This window comes from Brachionichthys hirsutus, chromosome 19, assembly GCF_040956055.1.
Source record: "Brachionichthys hirsutus isolate HB-005 chromosome 19, CSIRO-AGI_Bhir_v1, whole genome shotgun sequence".
Classification (NCBI taxonomy): Eukaryota; Metazoa; Chordata; class Actinopteri; order Lophiiformes; family Brachionichthyidae; genus Brachionichthys; species Brachionichthys hirsutus.
Genome location: NC_090915.1, coordinates 9,190,816 through 9,207,677, shown reverse-complemented (window position 1 = coordinate 9,207,677; position 16,862 = coordinate 9,190,816). Strand labels below are relative to the sequence as shown.

General features: G+C 41.8%; 1 protein-coding gene across 2 annotated transcripts; it reads left to right on the top strand.

Moving 5' to 3' along the window:
• Nucleotides 1-216: 216 nt before the first annotated feature.
• Nucleotides 217-16,648, top strand: LOC137908862 (neural proliferation differentiation and control protein 1-like). Of its 2 annotated transcripts, XM_068753284.1 has the most exons (9): nt 217-335; nt 13,393-13,506; nt 13,623-13,676; nt 13,816-13,944; nt 14,854-14,920; nt 15,211-15,301; nt 15,401-15,480; nt 15,658-15,757; nt 15,849-16,648. In XM_068753284.1, exons 1-9 carry the CDS (start codon nt 230-232, stop codon nt 15,918-15,920), a joined length of 813 nt encoding a protein of 270 aa, XP_068609385.1. In that variant the 5' UTR covers nt 217-229; the 3' UTR covers nt 15,921-16,648. The 2 variants fall into 2 exon arrangements, with proteins under 2 accessions (XP_068609385.1, XP_068609386.1); XM_068753285.1 differs by lacking the exon at nt 13,623-13,676 and having other exon boundaries at nt 13,831-13,944.
• Nucleotides 16,649-16,862: the final 214 nt, after the last annotated feature.

Below are 16,862 nucleotides of genomic sequence, written 5' to 3'. Positions count from 1 at the left end.
ACACACACCCCTCCCGTCCGGGTCTGCTATCTTTAGCTCTGCCACGGATTACAGCGCGCAGTGTGGACAGACTGCGCCCCGGTTCCGCTCGCAGTTTGACGCTCCCGAGCCTGAACCAAAAAAAAAAAAAAAAGGAAGGAAGGATTTAAACCTGGAGCCAACGCGATGGGGGAATGACAACAGCGTCCGTCCTCGCCTGCGGTTCCCAGACACCGAGAAGACCTCGAGGATGCTGCTGCCTCGGAGCCCGCGGAGGGCGCACCGGCGCGGCGCGCCGCTGGCGCTGCTCGCCGCGGTCCTGCTCTGCGCCACCGCCGTCAGCGCCAGCATGCCAGGTAAACCAGCACGTCGCAGACGGAAGCGCCACGCAAACCAACAGTTACCATCGCTTTTATAAATGTGTTCATTCTCTGATAGGTTTAATTGTGTCGTATGTTTATTCAGAAAAGGAGGTTGACTTTCACCTGAAAGTGAAACTCCAAACTCATCGCCAACAGACTTATATATTTTATTTATTTATTGCTGTTTTTGTTTACGGTGTTAGTTGTGTTGCTGATAAAGCAGCTTGCTCATACATCCCGTGTTCTCAGATGCCAGTTTTACAAAGAAAAATACATTTAAAAATAAATTCCTTCATTGTGCAGCTTCTAAAGTTATTTGCCTATTTTGGGTTTGAATACTTTTAAAAAGATAACAGCAAAGAGTTTCGGTTTCATTATCTTAAATACAAACAGCTAATCAATTAATGGAACAAGTTGAGCCAATGCATTTTCTATCATATTTTTTGTAAATATTGCGGTAATCCAGCCAAGTAGATAAAATGATATTATTGTCATTCTCATACGGTAACAGAGAGGTCCTTTTTTAATCATTGATTGAGTCTTTTTGATTCGTCGATCAACCAATATGGGTTTCTGGCACATGCAGGAATCCTGTGGGAGAGCCAACAGCTGGACACACATGTAATCTTAAACCTTTATCCAACACACACACACACACACACACACACCCCACCCCCGCGCACACACACACACACACTGGACATTTATGTCCACAAACTGATAGTGGTTTCATGAGAGCTTTGAGAACCACCAGGGGTCCTTGAGGGGGTTCTAGTGGGTCTTCATCAAATGTCTTTTTATTACGATTCCATCCAACTGATTGCACATCAGGGCCGCCGTACTATAGGGTCATTTTTCACAATTTTCCACCAATGCGAACATCCTTATATCATCTTGCAAGTGGTCAAAATCAAACCACGGAATTTGAAGTTGTTTGTTAGAGCCATGGAGTCGACGTAGAGAAGATTTTCCGTTTCAGAATGAAAAGCTCCACTTGTACAAAATGGAAACCGACAAAGCTGCCAGTTACAGCCTGTCTTCTGTCACATTTGTAAGAGATTAGGTTTGGTGTCAACTGCAGTCTTTTATATGCATACAGGTTGTTACGCCTATTGCATTTGAATTCAACAATGCGTATGTATGTTGTGATAAAAATAGCAAGACAAGGAAAAGAAACACCTTTTCACTCTAGAAATAACAGCGCAAGAAACACTGTGTCTTTCACATGTAATAGAAACCTCATTGTCAGCTCCCGGTGTTTCATTCAGCCTGATCGTAGCCGGCTGCCACGTTTAAATGCCAGGTTTGTCATTCGGCATGGAGCGGAGGAGATTATCTCTCAGAGAGCCTCTGCCTCTGGCCTTTTCCTCCACCAGTATTACGTTTTAAGATCAACATCTCGCATCACGCTCTGTCACTTTTACAAATACACATTGTGTTCTTCAGTCTAATTTTGTTGCCCTGCAGCATCAACATCATCTTAGAACTGAGAACAATGAAAAGTAGTGGGGGGGGGGGCAGATCCACTCAAGCAGGGAACATAAAGAACACTGAGGTGAAGAGCTCTGACCTTTATGTCCTAATTCTCATACGTTTGGAGTTGAAGTGTCGCTTTTGAATGTTTTTATTTGTTTATTTCTACTGACTAACGAGGTATTGTTTTTTATCTAGAGCAGTTTGCATGTGAACAGAGCTTCCAGGAAGTGATTTAGAAAATGCAGTTTGAAGCTAACTCACGCTCCCTCTGGATTTCAAATGGAGTGGTTCTCTTGTTCCTGTGGTCTTGGGGGGGGGGGGGGGGTTGATTTGTTATTGCCAGCATTCATCATTGAGGGGAAAAAGGACAATACGGCGGCAACCATCAGACTGCAATGACCCAAGAGCCAGGAAAGACTCATCAATCTGCGTCATTGCGGTCCTTGTTGTCTGAACTCAAGTGGTCAACCAAGGCTCTTCTGTGGTCTCTTCTTCTAATCATCCCTCTTTCTTGCCCTCTTTCTTCCCTTCTTTGCACAGCATTTACTGTCAACCACCAGACCCCAGCTGGGAAATGAGATGCCCACGAATGCTCACCCGTTTACTGTTTACAGACATGAAACGGGGCCAGAGGCGGCACAATTTAGCTGCAGCGAACGACCACATTCAGTCTTAGTAGTGCCGATAGCTGTCGCACCGACAGGGGCTTCTTCAATCAAATCAACGATGTGATGTATGTGGGAAAATCAGGAAAGGAACTGATGCACCTTTTTCTGCAGTTATAAAGCATTTCCTTCGTGTGTGTTTGTGTGTCGCCACATCCTCACCGAGAACAGGTGTAGGATCAGCGTTAACGCTGTTATAGATATGTGAGGTGATCAGACAATATTAAGATGCTAAAGAAAAAAAAGACTTGCTATAATAAAAAAAATATTTTAAGCTAATGTGGCTCAAGATGGTTTATGCTGGTCACTTAAAAGAAAATATTTCAAAATAAAATCAGCTCTAAAAATAATTGAATTGTTGCATTGCCAACAAACGCAACGGCCGCGAAGAAGGAAAGGAAGTTCGACTAACGCAGGAAGCTTTGATCATCAGGGTGCTGCAGTTGTGCACTCCCTTTGTTCCCTTTGCTGCAGGCCGTGCTGCTTTCGACAAAGTAATGCATGAGACTGTCATTCTGCGATTAGACAGAAGTGAATGCAACAAATAAAGGACATACACACAGTCAGAGAAAAGACACGCCGTGCCTGCCAGAGGACAATAACACACTTGTTTCAAGCTCGTTCCTCCACGCACTCTAATTCCAGGGAAACATGAGACATTTTTATCCTTCGCTTCCTTTTCACCTTTATCTGCTAACTCGTGCATAGCGTTGGTACTTCCTGCCTCAGCATAATGACGCCTCTGCCTGTGCGTGTGCTTGCGTGTATTCGTGCACATTTGTCATGCCCTACTTTCCAACAATGTAAATGGAACGTTTTACACACGGGACGTGCTACGTCAGTTTACGGTAGGAAACAGGTTCCGATGTTACACCAGTATAGAGAATAAGATCAGCTACGCAGTTTCCATTCCTTTATTCACATCATTCAGGTTAGAATTTTCTGTTGGCCTCAAAAGAGGTTAAGGCTTGTTTCCAGAGCAAAGAAGAGCATATCATGTAAATGACGATTGCTTCCTTTACAAAAGCTAAACAAACATGGAGGATCAGAATGTTTATATTTTAATCTAACTGACTACTAAACCTAAAAAGTTGCATTGATGTACATAGTTTGTGGAGATCGGAGGCATATTTTATTTCTTTTTGAGAATCTGCTGTTGTCTGCAGAAGCATAGTGAAGGCAAGAATCTGTTAACATCTATCTATCTATCGAAGCAGTATACAGTAATAGTGTACAGCAGCAGTATTAACTAACGGTGTACGGGAACAGTGATTGTTCCAGTGGCTGCTGTTCACTGGGTCGTTCTTGTCACTTGAGACTGATGCATGCGTGATGAGCAGGAGCATCGCAGTGAGGTTATCCATACATATTCCCGTATTTGTGGGAAGCACACACACACACACACACACACACACACACTTTAAAATGAGGTTAAATATCAAGTGAGCATCACCAAGCAGAAACAAAGTTTCCACTTGATTTAGAGTATTTGGCTCACTTCCTGTCTGCTATCAGCATCAGGAAACACACACAATGGGTGTATGACCCCTCTAACCCCCCCCCCCCCCCCCCCCCTCTCTCACATGCACATGCACATGCACACATTAACGATCAGGTTGTTTGAATGTGTAGAACACATGTTAGCAGTGACAGTGTGTGTGTGTGTGTGTGTGTGTGTGTGTGTGTGCGTGTGCATGTATTTATCTGACTATGTGAACAACGCCAGCAGCCATTTTTCACTTCTTCCATGCACTTTCTTCCTCCGCAGATACCAAACAGCCTGATGCACGTGCACAGCAAAAGCATTTGTGGTGTTTCTTCCACCATCGTCCCGTCATCTCTCTGTCTGTCTCTTGTTTTTCATTTATCTTCCTCTGTCTCTGTGATTGAGCTCACATTCACATTGAGCTTACATTCTGTGGCTACTGCGTGCGACTGGGATTGAACCGCTTTGTCATATTGTAAATATAACAATCTTTATTTGTTTAGCTGTGTTTCAGAAAAAATACTCTTAGAAGGATACCAGCAATTATATGAAGTGTTCTTTTTATCATCTGGTTAGTTGGAAGAAAAGTATTCTTGTGCAAATGAATTATATGTTTGATGCTTTCCCCCGGCAGATCTTCACGCTGTATTTGCTTCTCTTTTTTTTTTTTTTACTTCATATGCTTCACTGTGTGCCTGCCTCACACATTCATAAGCGTGTGTTTAGGTGTGAATGAGTACTTTTGTGTCAGGAGAATAATGATCTGCCTTCATGTGGATGCAATAGTTTCCATATTAAACTCCATGTGGAGAATGTTAATGAAGTGCCGATGACAGTGATGAGATTCTAGCTCCATTATGCTAAGAAGAGCAGAAATGTAGGACATGTTGGTTTATCGCTTTCGTAACAGAGATTAAATGCCTCCTCGACTGATTTGGCATTGGTTGTATTACAGTACCAGGCTGAAATGGCTCACTTTTTTATTTTCTGCCTTGATGTGACATAAACCTGTTTGTTTGTTTTTTGTGCTGTATTAACACAGACAACTGAACATTTCAAATCAGGTTTGAGTCACTTTCATTTGTGGTTCTCGCTGTATAATATCTAAATCATGGCCGGGTCAGACTTTGTGTAACCCCTTTGCTGATTCCTGCTGTCATCAGAGAGAGATGACAACCACTGTCAGGTGCTCGCAAACATGTGACACAGTGTTTGCAGTGTACTCATAAACATCTGCTACTATATTTGATTTGAATGCCATAAGTTGTTGCACAATTTAATTACATTTTTTTGCTGTTGGTGGAGGTCAATCTGCATTCCCATTAGGACCAGATGCAGGTCAGAATATCAAAATCCAGACTAAAACTGATCTGAGCAAAAAAAAGGACGACAAGGCTTGTTCTGTGAACAGAAAGAAACCTGTGACTCATTTGTATGGCAGGAGTTGCAAATTGTCTTTTTTGTGTGTGTGTGTGTGTGTGTGCATGATGCAAGGTGCAAGGTAGAGACAATGAATGTGTGCCAGCTCTATTGGGAAGTCAGAATTTCAGAGACTCCACTTGAAAGTTTCAACGTGAACAAACACATTTTCAACAAAAATAACCTTGACAGGGAATGGGACAAACATTCTGAAATGGTCACCTTAAGATAGGGACAGAAAAAAAATATTTTCATTATACAGGGTTTAAATCCCACTAGAAGAAATAATGACTAGAGTTGCACTTGAATCTAATCGGTAATAAGGTTTGCTTGGCATATATGCTTGTTATACCCACAGCGATGTGGAATAAGCAGAGGAACACATGATTTTTTTTAATTCAGCCTTTATTTAACCAGTTTAGTCCCATTGAGAACAAATATCTCTTTTACAAGGGAATATACTAAAACAACAAACGGTACATAAAATGTACAACATAAAAACTTGGATAAAACACATGAGTAGACTGCACAGATTTCACCATATAGCGTCAAACTCATTTAAAGTGATACGTGCTTTCATTTTAAATTTGGATTGTGATGTGTTCCAAGCATTCGGTGCTGAGAACCTTTAAATGCTTTCTTGCTCGGTTCTGTTCAAACTGAGGTTAGATTAAGACGTCCTGCAGTGACAGAGATGTCTAAACACGCTCAACATTCACACCCAAAAACACAACAGGGAATCAATTATTTGTGCTTCGATTTTTTTTTTTAACTGTTCATGATTATGAACACCCTGCTTTCCTCCACTGCTCAATCTGTGAGGCAGAATCAGTGAAATAAGTAGGTTCAGGCAAGTGTGTCCTCCTCCCTGTGGTGCACTTGCAATGACGTGCAGCAGACTTGTTAAAATGTGCGTGCGCGTGTGTTTGCGTGGGTGTGTGTGTGTAATGTGCATGTATCAGTATTTGTCTCACCATCTGCGGTGTTTACACGATCATATTGTTGAAAGTTTAGCATTTGTATTAGTATTTGTTTTATATTTTGATGAAACTAAATGATCCTAATGGATTCCTCGACCCTGGAAAATACCTCCATGTGTTTATCATCAGTTGTTTATGATCAGATAAATGAAAACCACTTAAAAAGACTCCTGAATCTGTCTTACTTCAGTCATGATATTGGCAAAATGTAAGAAAAACAACAATTGTATTGTTGAAGAAAGTAAAAATGTTCGCTCCAAATTAATCAAATTCATTTTGGCGCTGACCCACACCAATACCAAGTTTTATCAAAATCAAAATCCAAAAAGCAAAATAATGATTTGGCTTTTTAATCAAAATGTTTTTTTTATTCTAAATAGCAGCTACTCTCTGACCCACCACACTCAAATCCTACATCCCCCCCACTCTCCTCACACCTTTAGGGTGTCGGCATCTTGCCCGCTGTGCCGTTCACCTTTACGTGGCCCATCGTGGGGCTCTGCTGGGCTCATTACTGGCTCTGATGGAGCATCCGTGCTCCACCTGCCTTCTCCTATACCAGAAACACCCGCTGTGGATCTGCGGCAAACGTCTTCCCTTGTTTCCGTATCCAACCAGGCGTAATCAGGTCATTCAATTACCTAAGCTGATCGCAAGCAGCTATTTGAGAGAGATCGCTCTTTACTTTGGTGTAACCTGACTCACACTGCTAAATAGGCGGGGCTCACCACATTGTGAAAAGCAAAGAATTATTCCAAATGTACTTTTCTTACTGTCCAAACATTCTTGTCTTTCTTATCTGTAAACCTCACCCACGAGAAGGCGACTCATGGCCTGAGAACTATTTTAAAAATCCAGTGACGCTGTGGAGTCGTTCTGACACCAGCAGAAGATCTGCTTGAGGGCCGATGACATTTTTAGAAAAATATGATTTTCTTCTTTTTTTATTATTAAAATTATAAAATTATTATTATTATTATTATTATTTTATTATTAATACAGAGCATTAACTTAGATTAACTGACTGGACTTTTAGTCAGGGTTTTTTTGGTATATTAAAGAGAGGCGTTGATTGTGTTCCAATAGAAAAAAATTTTTTTAGAAAAGGTTTTCTTGTGGTAAAGATTATGAGAAAGGGTTTTGATTTGACCAAGCAGAAGGGTATTAAACTTGATTTTTTTTTAAACACATGAGCATACATGCTCATGATAATCGCATGGCAGCCAAAATGAAACTGTCCAGATGTATTCCCTGCCTTATGTGAATCTGAGTTCCTCGGGTGAAATGTTTGAATTGAACTGAAGTCTAAAAAACACTCCTCCTTTATGCACAAATAACTTATTCAATTAAGATAAGGTGTTTTGTAGGAATGTCTGGTACTCTGAATGCTAATATCTTATACCAGAACAAAGAAACACAGCAGAAGGAAAATTACGAATTACGAGCTGGAATGAGATTAAAAATGTATTTATTGTTCGACAATATTGAGGCTGAATATTAAGTTACTTTTTGAGCACTAATCCCTGGCGTTTCTTTGTCTTCTAAGTCTGTAAATGAAATATCTTTCTGGTCTCGAACATTGTTACGGACAAATGTATTCATCTGGAACATTTTTTTGCTGAAAGAAAACAGAAAAGCTTTAAACTTTACTATTGTAAATTGAGAATGAGCTGAAGGGAGTTATGGATGTCAGGAAAAGGACATCATCAGCTAATGAGGATATTTGGTTTGATATGTGAGGAGGAGTGGGCGGTGCCAGGGATAAAATAAACGGGATTATTTTAAAGGGAAGTGAACATATGTTGCCCGTACCTAATCAATCCACTTATATGACCCACTTTATAGCGATCACATTGAGTAAATGTAAAAATTCGAAAATGTTCTCTGTTCACCTGGACATCTTTGCTCTCCATTAACTCTTTCTCACACCTTTTCTTTTGGGCTGGTCTCAGTATCTTATTCCCTGCATCTTTCCTCCATTCTAGCTCCTTCCTCCAGCGGCCTATTGATCTGGTACTCTCCTCCTCCTCCTCCGTCAGGCTTATTGCCATCTCTAGTTTCCTTCTCCATATTCTTCTTTTCCAGTTAACCCGCCTCCGTCACCTTGTTGTCGTCCTGTTCTCCCATCCTCATCTCTGACAACTGTGGTATACTCTGATCCTTTGCGTTTTTTAAATCCACATCTACCCCTGCTGTGTCTACACACACACACACACACACACACACACACACACACACACACGGCGGCTTTAATCACTCAGATGACATACATATCTCTCATCCATCTCACTCTCTTGCCCTTCATCATCTCCACCACTGACTCTTAATGTCACTCTGTGAAATAGCTCGGCTTTGAAGAAGACATGTTTTTCTTATGTCATGGCATCACGCTGCTTGCCTGGCAGACGCATCGTGTTTGAAAATGGCTTGGTAGAAATCAGAGAGAGAAATGGAAAGATGTTCTTAAAGCAGGCCGGCGTCTGTGTGCGTGTTCTGTTAAGTCTCTGCAGCAGGACAGGATAAACCTGAATAAAATTACTTCAGACCAGAGGGAGAAGGAACAGGAGACTAATAAGAGATTTTCTTTTTTCTTTTTTCCCAAAAAATGTACATGACGACAAACTGGTTACACAACCCCTAAGAGACCAGAGAACACAATGATCCTCGTGGGAAACTCTTTTTCACACTCACAAGCCCGAACAACGTGTTGAGTCGAGGAAGTTTTTACTATTTTATTCTGGAGTATAAATCACAGCAGGCTCTGAGGTAGTACACATCTCTTAATGTTAGAATACAAGACTGTTTGTTTTTGTGTGTACAGTGTATATGTACCCATTCTGATCTGTGACTTGTCATGCTGGCACACAACTGTATGTATAAAATCAATAAACACTTTGTTATAAAAAAAAAAAGAAAGAATACAAGACTGTGAAATATGCCATTGAATTAATTAACAATTAATTAATTAATAAAACACTGATTATTATTACTGTTATTTTTGGGGTGGGAGGGGGGTTAGCTTAGTGTGCAGAAACATGCTGAATAAGCATTTTAAAACCCAATTTGCCTAAACTATATCCAAACCTTTTTTTTGTCATCAAGAAAAGTTTTCAAACGTCAGTCTCACAAAAATATTAAATTTACTCACTTGACTCTGTAGCTTGTTCGGATTTTCAAGTAATCGCAAGAATATCGTGAGGCCCTTTTAAATGTATATATTTTGAGAGAATTAGCTCTGATGCTAATCTGGATATTGAGTTAATCAATCTATTATCAAAGAAGCATAATAATTGATGACAGGTGTGAGGCTCAGTCTTCCCTGTGATGTCATAGTTACTATCCCCACCATGGGTTGGGTGTGTAACCATCTTGTTTTTCTCTCTCACTTTTATGCCTTTAAATCCCACTCAGCCCGTTTCATACGCTGCATTTGAATTCCTTCTGTCAGCTCTTCTCGCTTGCGTCGTTTGGTCGCTGCTCGTTCTGCTGCGCTCGGCACGAACTGTCTTACGATTCCTTTTCTCCGTTCAGACAGAATTAACAGACTTTCTGTGAATGAGTGAACTGGGCCTCAATTTTTTTTATATTGGAAGTAGGACCTGCTTTATTTGACATGGAGGTGTGTCCAACCATTGGTAAACATACAGTATGCCTCGGAGCAATGCCCTTTTTTTCATATGCTAGAAAAACAGACAGTGAACATAAAACAAATTTCACTTAAATGAAACATGTGTACCTGCTGATGCCCCAGTATCTCTGCCTGTTTGTTTGTTTCCCCTGTTTGCATATGGCATTATGCCAAATGCAATAGACCCAAATGTCGAGAGCACCACACTCCAGCTGCTGTTTGATTGTTGCTACATGAACAAACTCCACATGAACAAATATCCTGCAGCAGTTTGCTCTGTGCTTTGTGACGTCATTGAACTCGGCGAGCAGGAATAGAGTGGCTTGTTGTCTGTGCATCATCTGGTGTCACCGGCTCCTTTCTGTTTTTCATGATAATCTAATGTAGCACTGCAAATCAAATGGTGAAATAGCTGCAGCATTACTCTTAATTTGAAGTTAAGAAAACAAGAGTTGACCAAAGTGTTTGTCAGACCATAAAAATACTGGATACACACAATAAGAAAGCTTACAATAACAGTCAATAAGAACACACTAACACGTGTACAAAACTCATGCCCGGTTAGAAGTCAAGGAAGTTAAAAGCTGCAGCTGCATTTTGAAATGCACATCACACGTTGTCATTTTGTGGGTTGGTGTAAATTGGGTGATACTACAGATGTAGTATCTGTAGATTTAAGTCGGCAGTAATGACCAGTTCCATGCTTTGAGGGCTGGACCAAAACTTTCCCTCCAACTTACAGCCAATCAGAAAGGAGAGTAGCAGCAGTTTAGACCCGCTGATGAGAGAGGAGGCCGAGAAAGTCACCGCTTCTGTTTCTGCTTCAACACCTGTGGATAACAACGGTTCAATTTTTTCATCATGAAATGACTGATGGAAACTGTTGATGCTTTCAACAGGTTTACTTGTAGGAATGAAGACTTTGAAGTGAGAAGTGAATTTCTTTTACTAGCTGACAAGCTAGAACAAGGGATCCTTGTCTTCATGGCTGCTTATATCCTTTCTGGGACCGTAGATGAATAAATCGGCAGTCAGATTTCCTGTTGACCCACAGCACTGCAGTCAGTGGTTATCTTTTTTATTGTAGGAGACAGAATAACTCTAAGCATGCGCCACTCCCTCGCTTTACGCTTAAGTAAGTAATAAAGTAGATTTGGGTTTCTGTTTGATAAGGTATGTGAATTATACAGATGTGAAACCAATCTGGTGCTTGAACCGATGAGAGAAATCTGCCACTAGAGGGCAGCAACATATCTATTATTGATTAATCTTCTGAAAGTCTGTTACAACAGCTTATCATTAAAAAAAAAAAGTACTTTGATAGTATTGCATCAAAGCAATTCTTGTGTTGCAGCACTGAAGTCATTATTTGACTTAATGTATCCGTTTTCTCTGTGATCTCGTTACCCTTTTAGTGGTGAATATTTGTTATTTGATCAAAAGATTCTACTTTTAGTTTTATAAATGTAACGTTGCAGCCTTCTCTGACTAATACAGTGTCACATAACCATAAACCGATTAGCTGTTGCTAATGATCTTTCATATATCAGGTGTTTGTGACTTGTTTGTGTTACATTTATGTCGCAGCAAGCTCTGGTGCAAAATAACGCAAGAACCTCAACAGTTGACTTCCTTACGTGCTTTTGTGGGTAGGAAGAAATGTGAATGTTTTTTAAGTGGGAAAATAAAATAGCACAGATGTGTGTGACCATCGATCCCTGTAGTGTTTGTTTGTCGTACCCAACAACCCCCCGCTTACTGCTCAAGAGGTTATAGGTCATTATCAAGCCCGTGACAAAACTCTTCTCCACCTCTCCTGAGGTGTGCTGTCTTAGTCAGTGCGTGACAAACTACACACATGCACACAATCACCACTTGTCGGAGAATTATCAGCTCGCACTTCAGTGAGATCCTCAGGATTCCCCTGTAAATAAATAAACGCCGCGCATCCTGTAGGTTTTACAAAAATCCACTCTGTAGAAAAAGCAGAGATGTGTTCAGACTAACCGATGAGGTGAGACAGGAAGCTCCTTGGGATATGATGTTTGCAGATGACATTGTGATCTGCAGGGAGAAAGTAGAGGAGAATTTAGTGGAGGACATGAGAGTGGACGATGCAAAGGACAGGGTGGAGTGGAGAAGGTTGATTTGCTGTGGCGACCCCTCACTGGACAAACTGAGAGTACAGTCGTATGTTCAAATATAAAGATATATAAAGTTCTGTTTCATATTGTGACAGGGCAGTAGGGTTTGTTCGGAGTTATAAACAACCAGCTTGTACAAATTGAACATAATCTTATTCAACAAAAAGAAAACAATCCACACATTTTATTCTGGTCTCAAACCCGGCGCTCCTCCATCACCAGATGCTGTGGGTGAGCTCATTGGCACGGCTGGAGCTCCCAGCCCACCTGCATAGTACAGATGGCACACCCCGCCTCCACAGACACCTGCTAGGGGGGGGGGGGGGGGGCATTAATGGTCATTAGCAGAGGGAGGTAAAAAAATATAAAAGCACAAAGCGTGCAGTGAAAGTGCCAGTATGTCATAGCATACACATTAGCTCAGCCAGATGGCCGGTCTCTGGGGTGAAGGTTGTGCTGTAATCATTTATTTCATGTTAGGTGGTCTTGAAAATGTGATTAATAGATTTATCTATATTGATCATTATGAGTTTTAATTGGTTTGGGCTCAGATTCAAAGTGACTGTACGATATGATAAATATATGAAATCATAGCAGACAAATTAGCTCTTAAAAAGGAAACACATTTCTCTCTTTCTACACACTTTTCATGTTGTTTTTTTTAAAGCGACTTGTTGCTCCTCCGGCTTCGCCTGTAAATATGTTGGAATGACACACGCGAGTGAAATTGAACTTTGATAACCTTCATTAGCACGGCACGACGGGCTCTATTGTAGGTCTAGCCACTGGATCCCGCTGAAGTAAAGGTTTGGCTGATTGCTCTTGCCCCCCCCCCTGCGGTGCTTCCTCCCCCCCCCCCCGGCCACACACACACTATCGGCCCTCGTCGCCCAGGAGACAACAGCAAGCACCGCAGGAATGAGGCTGGCTGTCTGGCTGTAAGGGCTGTTAACAACAGTTTAGTATTGTCTCCTTTATTTATCAGTCCACAAACAAACAACACGCATGGACGCACTCGATGTCCATCACTTCAGAGACAAGGACATGAAAAACACATGTAGATAGTGCTACATTACCCACAGAGTGGACAATGGACAAGATTCAAAACGAATGACATGCTCAAGTTGTAAGGTTTTTTATTTTATTTCATTGAATTCGGACACGTCTTAGCTTGTATACGGGAAGGGAAATTCAGCGCCGCTGAATTCATGTTAAACGTCACCGTTGAAACGTGAATCTTGTTCGGTCTGCAGGCAAAGTGACCTCCGACCTGGGGCTGGAGGAAGAGATCGACTACCTTCAGTCTATTATCAAGAAACAGCAAGTGAAAGATATCAAGCCGCCCAAAAAGAAACCCAAACAAGATGGTAAGAATTAGAATGATAATAAAATGGATGGATTTTCTTCCGGCACCTTATCTAATTGACAATCAGCTCTGACTGATACTGATAATTACTCTGTTGGGGTCCTCCACACTCTCCAGCGGCGCTCCCCTCCCAGACTGATGCTGACAAAAGCAACCTGAATAGCCGGGGTCAACGGAAACAAGCCCGCAAGGGCTTTTTTGAAATGCTCCTCTTAGACAGGATGTTTGACGTTATTTGTACTGTAATACATGCTACTGTGTGACTGTACTTGTACTCTAACATTCTATCTAATAAATATATTCATCATCATCATGTTGGACGAAGCCCCGCTCGCCACCGTTTCTGCTCTCCCCAGCACACCAACCCCTGAACCCATTGTGATTGGTCGGTCCGGCCCTGTCGCTGAGCCATCGACCAGAAAAGACAGCATCATGATCGGTGAGTGTGAGCTCCCGTCCTCGACGCATCTGGAGGAGAGCCTGTAGCAGACTTAAAAGGTTTGCTAGGTTATAGTTTTAGCCACAACTTTTGGAAGATGTACACAAAAACAAGTCAACAGACTAGGTTATGGGTTTGAATCCTACCTTAGCGGCGTTTGTGTGTTGTCCCTGTGTCCATTCGGGTTTTCTCCGGGTTCTCCGGTTTCCTCCAAACACATGCAATTTCGGTGAATTGATTACTCCAAATTGTCCTTAGCATTCTGAATGTGTGCGTGAATGGATGTCTGTCTCTGTGTGGCCCCGTGATGCACTGGCGACACGTTCAAGGTGCAAGCTGGAAAATGGATGGATGGTCAATAGACGAGTTCTGGGCTTGTTTCAGGGGAAAACTTGATATATTTCCGGTGGGTGGATGCACGAATTGATCAAGGGCTTTTTTTTTTTTTTTTCACCAATCCTGTCGATCACACCTCAAGAACCAGAAGGACTGTGATTAAATTCGGTAAATGTGTTGGGCATATAGCGCGAAGCCGATTTAATTTTGGAGTGGATTTAGATAAAGGGGGCGATAACAGGAAATTGGATTAGGATTTAATCTCATCAAAAGGTTCTGGGAGGTTGGTCTTGTAGTTGACCTTACTTGAGTATCTAATAGTCAAGGATTCAGCAAAAGACAAGGCCCAGTATTCCTGTTTATTGCGGTGTCCTTTGTGGATGTTTGCCAGCATGGTTTATTTTTATTTTTTTTTGTCCCAGCAGAGCATGACATTTCATCCCTGGTGCATTTGTTTATTTTATTCATCAGTTGTTTGACACAAGATAACAATACAAACTGATAATGATCAAATGAGCTGATATCAGCAGTGCACTCACGTAAATCCTTTCCTTCTTTTGCATCAACCTGCAGTAATGATCTCGCTGTTTGTGGCGTTGGGCATCGTAGCGCTGATCACGGCCACCGTCTGTTGCGTGAAGTAAGTATGGACACACGCGTCAAACAGGGGAATCTAATAATGGCCTTTTTTTTGGTCGTTGTTTTTGTTTTTGTTGTTGTTTAATCAACCATTTCAAACCAAATTAAAGATAACACAATTCAAAGCCATTGTGGGTTTTAATTACATATACTTCAGGCGTATTTGAGCCTACTTTCAAATGCTGTTCGTGTATCATCAGACGTGGGCTTAGGCTTAAAGGATGTTTTCATGCCAGAGGCAGGAAACAGGGGTTGTGGAAGAGAATCAATATTCATGATGCCCCCCCGCAGGTTGCAGAAAGACTCCCGTTTAGCCGAGAAGGTGGAATACCCGGCTTACGGAGGGGTGAGCGAGCCAGCAGCCAACACCAACGGCACCTCGGTGAGGACGGTAGCTGTCTCTTTGTCTAATTACTACTTAACTGCCATTTCTCATGGCCTGCTGTGTTATCGGCATATTTCTCTTTTGCGCTGTCCTCAGGTGGGAGATAAAACATTGGCACAAAACGCCCAGATGTATCATTACCAGCATCAGAAGCAGCAGATGATTTCAATGGGGAAGTAGGTTTTTTATTTTATTTTATTGTCCTGTTTTATCCTGTGCGCTCTCTGCCCCCCCCCCCCCCCCCCCCCCCCCCCCTTCCTGCCTCTCGTAGCTTCACATAGATTATTTTTTTCTTTAACCTCGGCTGTGTGACCTCGTTGCCTCATTACTTTCCCCCCCCCTTTGCTCTGCAGTCACAAGCCTGAACAGAAATCACTCGACACCGAGGTGACATCGGATGAGGAGGATGTGGGAGGAGACTTCACAGTGTACGAGTGTCCAGGACTTGCACCAGTGGGTAGACACGCCCGACAGATGCGCACAAAAACAAACAAACAAAAAAAAACAGACATAGAAATTCATATTTCCCTTCTTTCCTCTACAGACTGGAGAGATGGAGGTGAAGAACCCTCTGTTTGATGACTCCAGCTTAAATTTCCAGGGGAATCACAAATGAATGCTGGATGTATTTTAACATAGCGTAGTCATTTCTCCCCCTGTCAGTGGCGCGTTCCTCTCTTTAAATGCAGTCTTCATCCATCACATCCCTTTTGGCGTCCGACAGAAACGTTAAACTTGCTTTTCGTTCTCCGTCTTGATTTCTCGCCTTTATTTCTGCAGCGCCTTCAAACATCACGACGCCGTAGCAAACACACGTGCCACACAGGTACACATAAGCAGGGAAACCAGTTCCGTGTTTTGGCGTGCATGGCTGGTGGCTAAACTACATTCCGACTTTGATCTCTGTGATGACTGTAAGAACTCCACAATGCAAGGTTCTGCTTTGGAATAGCAGCTGAGGCTGTTTATCCTTTTATTTCTTGTAATATAAGATATACATAAAGGTTTAAGATGATAGATGATTAATATATAACCAATAAATAAACATGAATATATAACGATAAAGTACTTGATGTCTGTTTGCATGGGCTGGCTGTACTTTCAATCATGGCCATGTCTTGATGAATTACTCCTGTTTGCATGTAGCCTGTTCAGGGAGGAAGGAATTTAATTTGAATTATTTGGGGGGGTAGACTATACCGATCAATGTAGGTGGTAAATATCAGTATCTATAATGTCTCTTTTCCCTGTCTGTCCTCTGTCTTTGTGCTGCAAAATGTATGGAAAAAGAGTCACTTTTTGTAGATATTTGTTCATGCAGACCAAGATCGGAATAAAAGTTTTTACCACATGTGAAAACGAACCTGACCTGACTCATTATTTGTCATTTACATTGTTAGGGATCAGCGTGTTGCATCTTAGCCAATGAGAACATACTACTGTACTCTCGGCTTGTCCCGTGAGGGGTCGCCACAGCAAATCAACGTTCTCCTCTTCACCCTGTCCTTTGCATCGTCCTCCCCAACACCAGCCACTCTCATGTCCTCCCTCACTACGT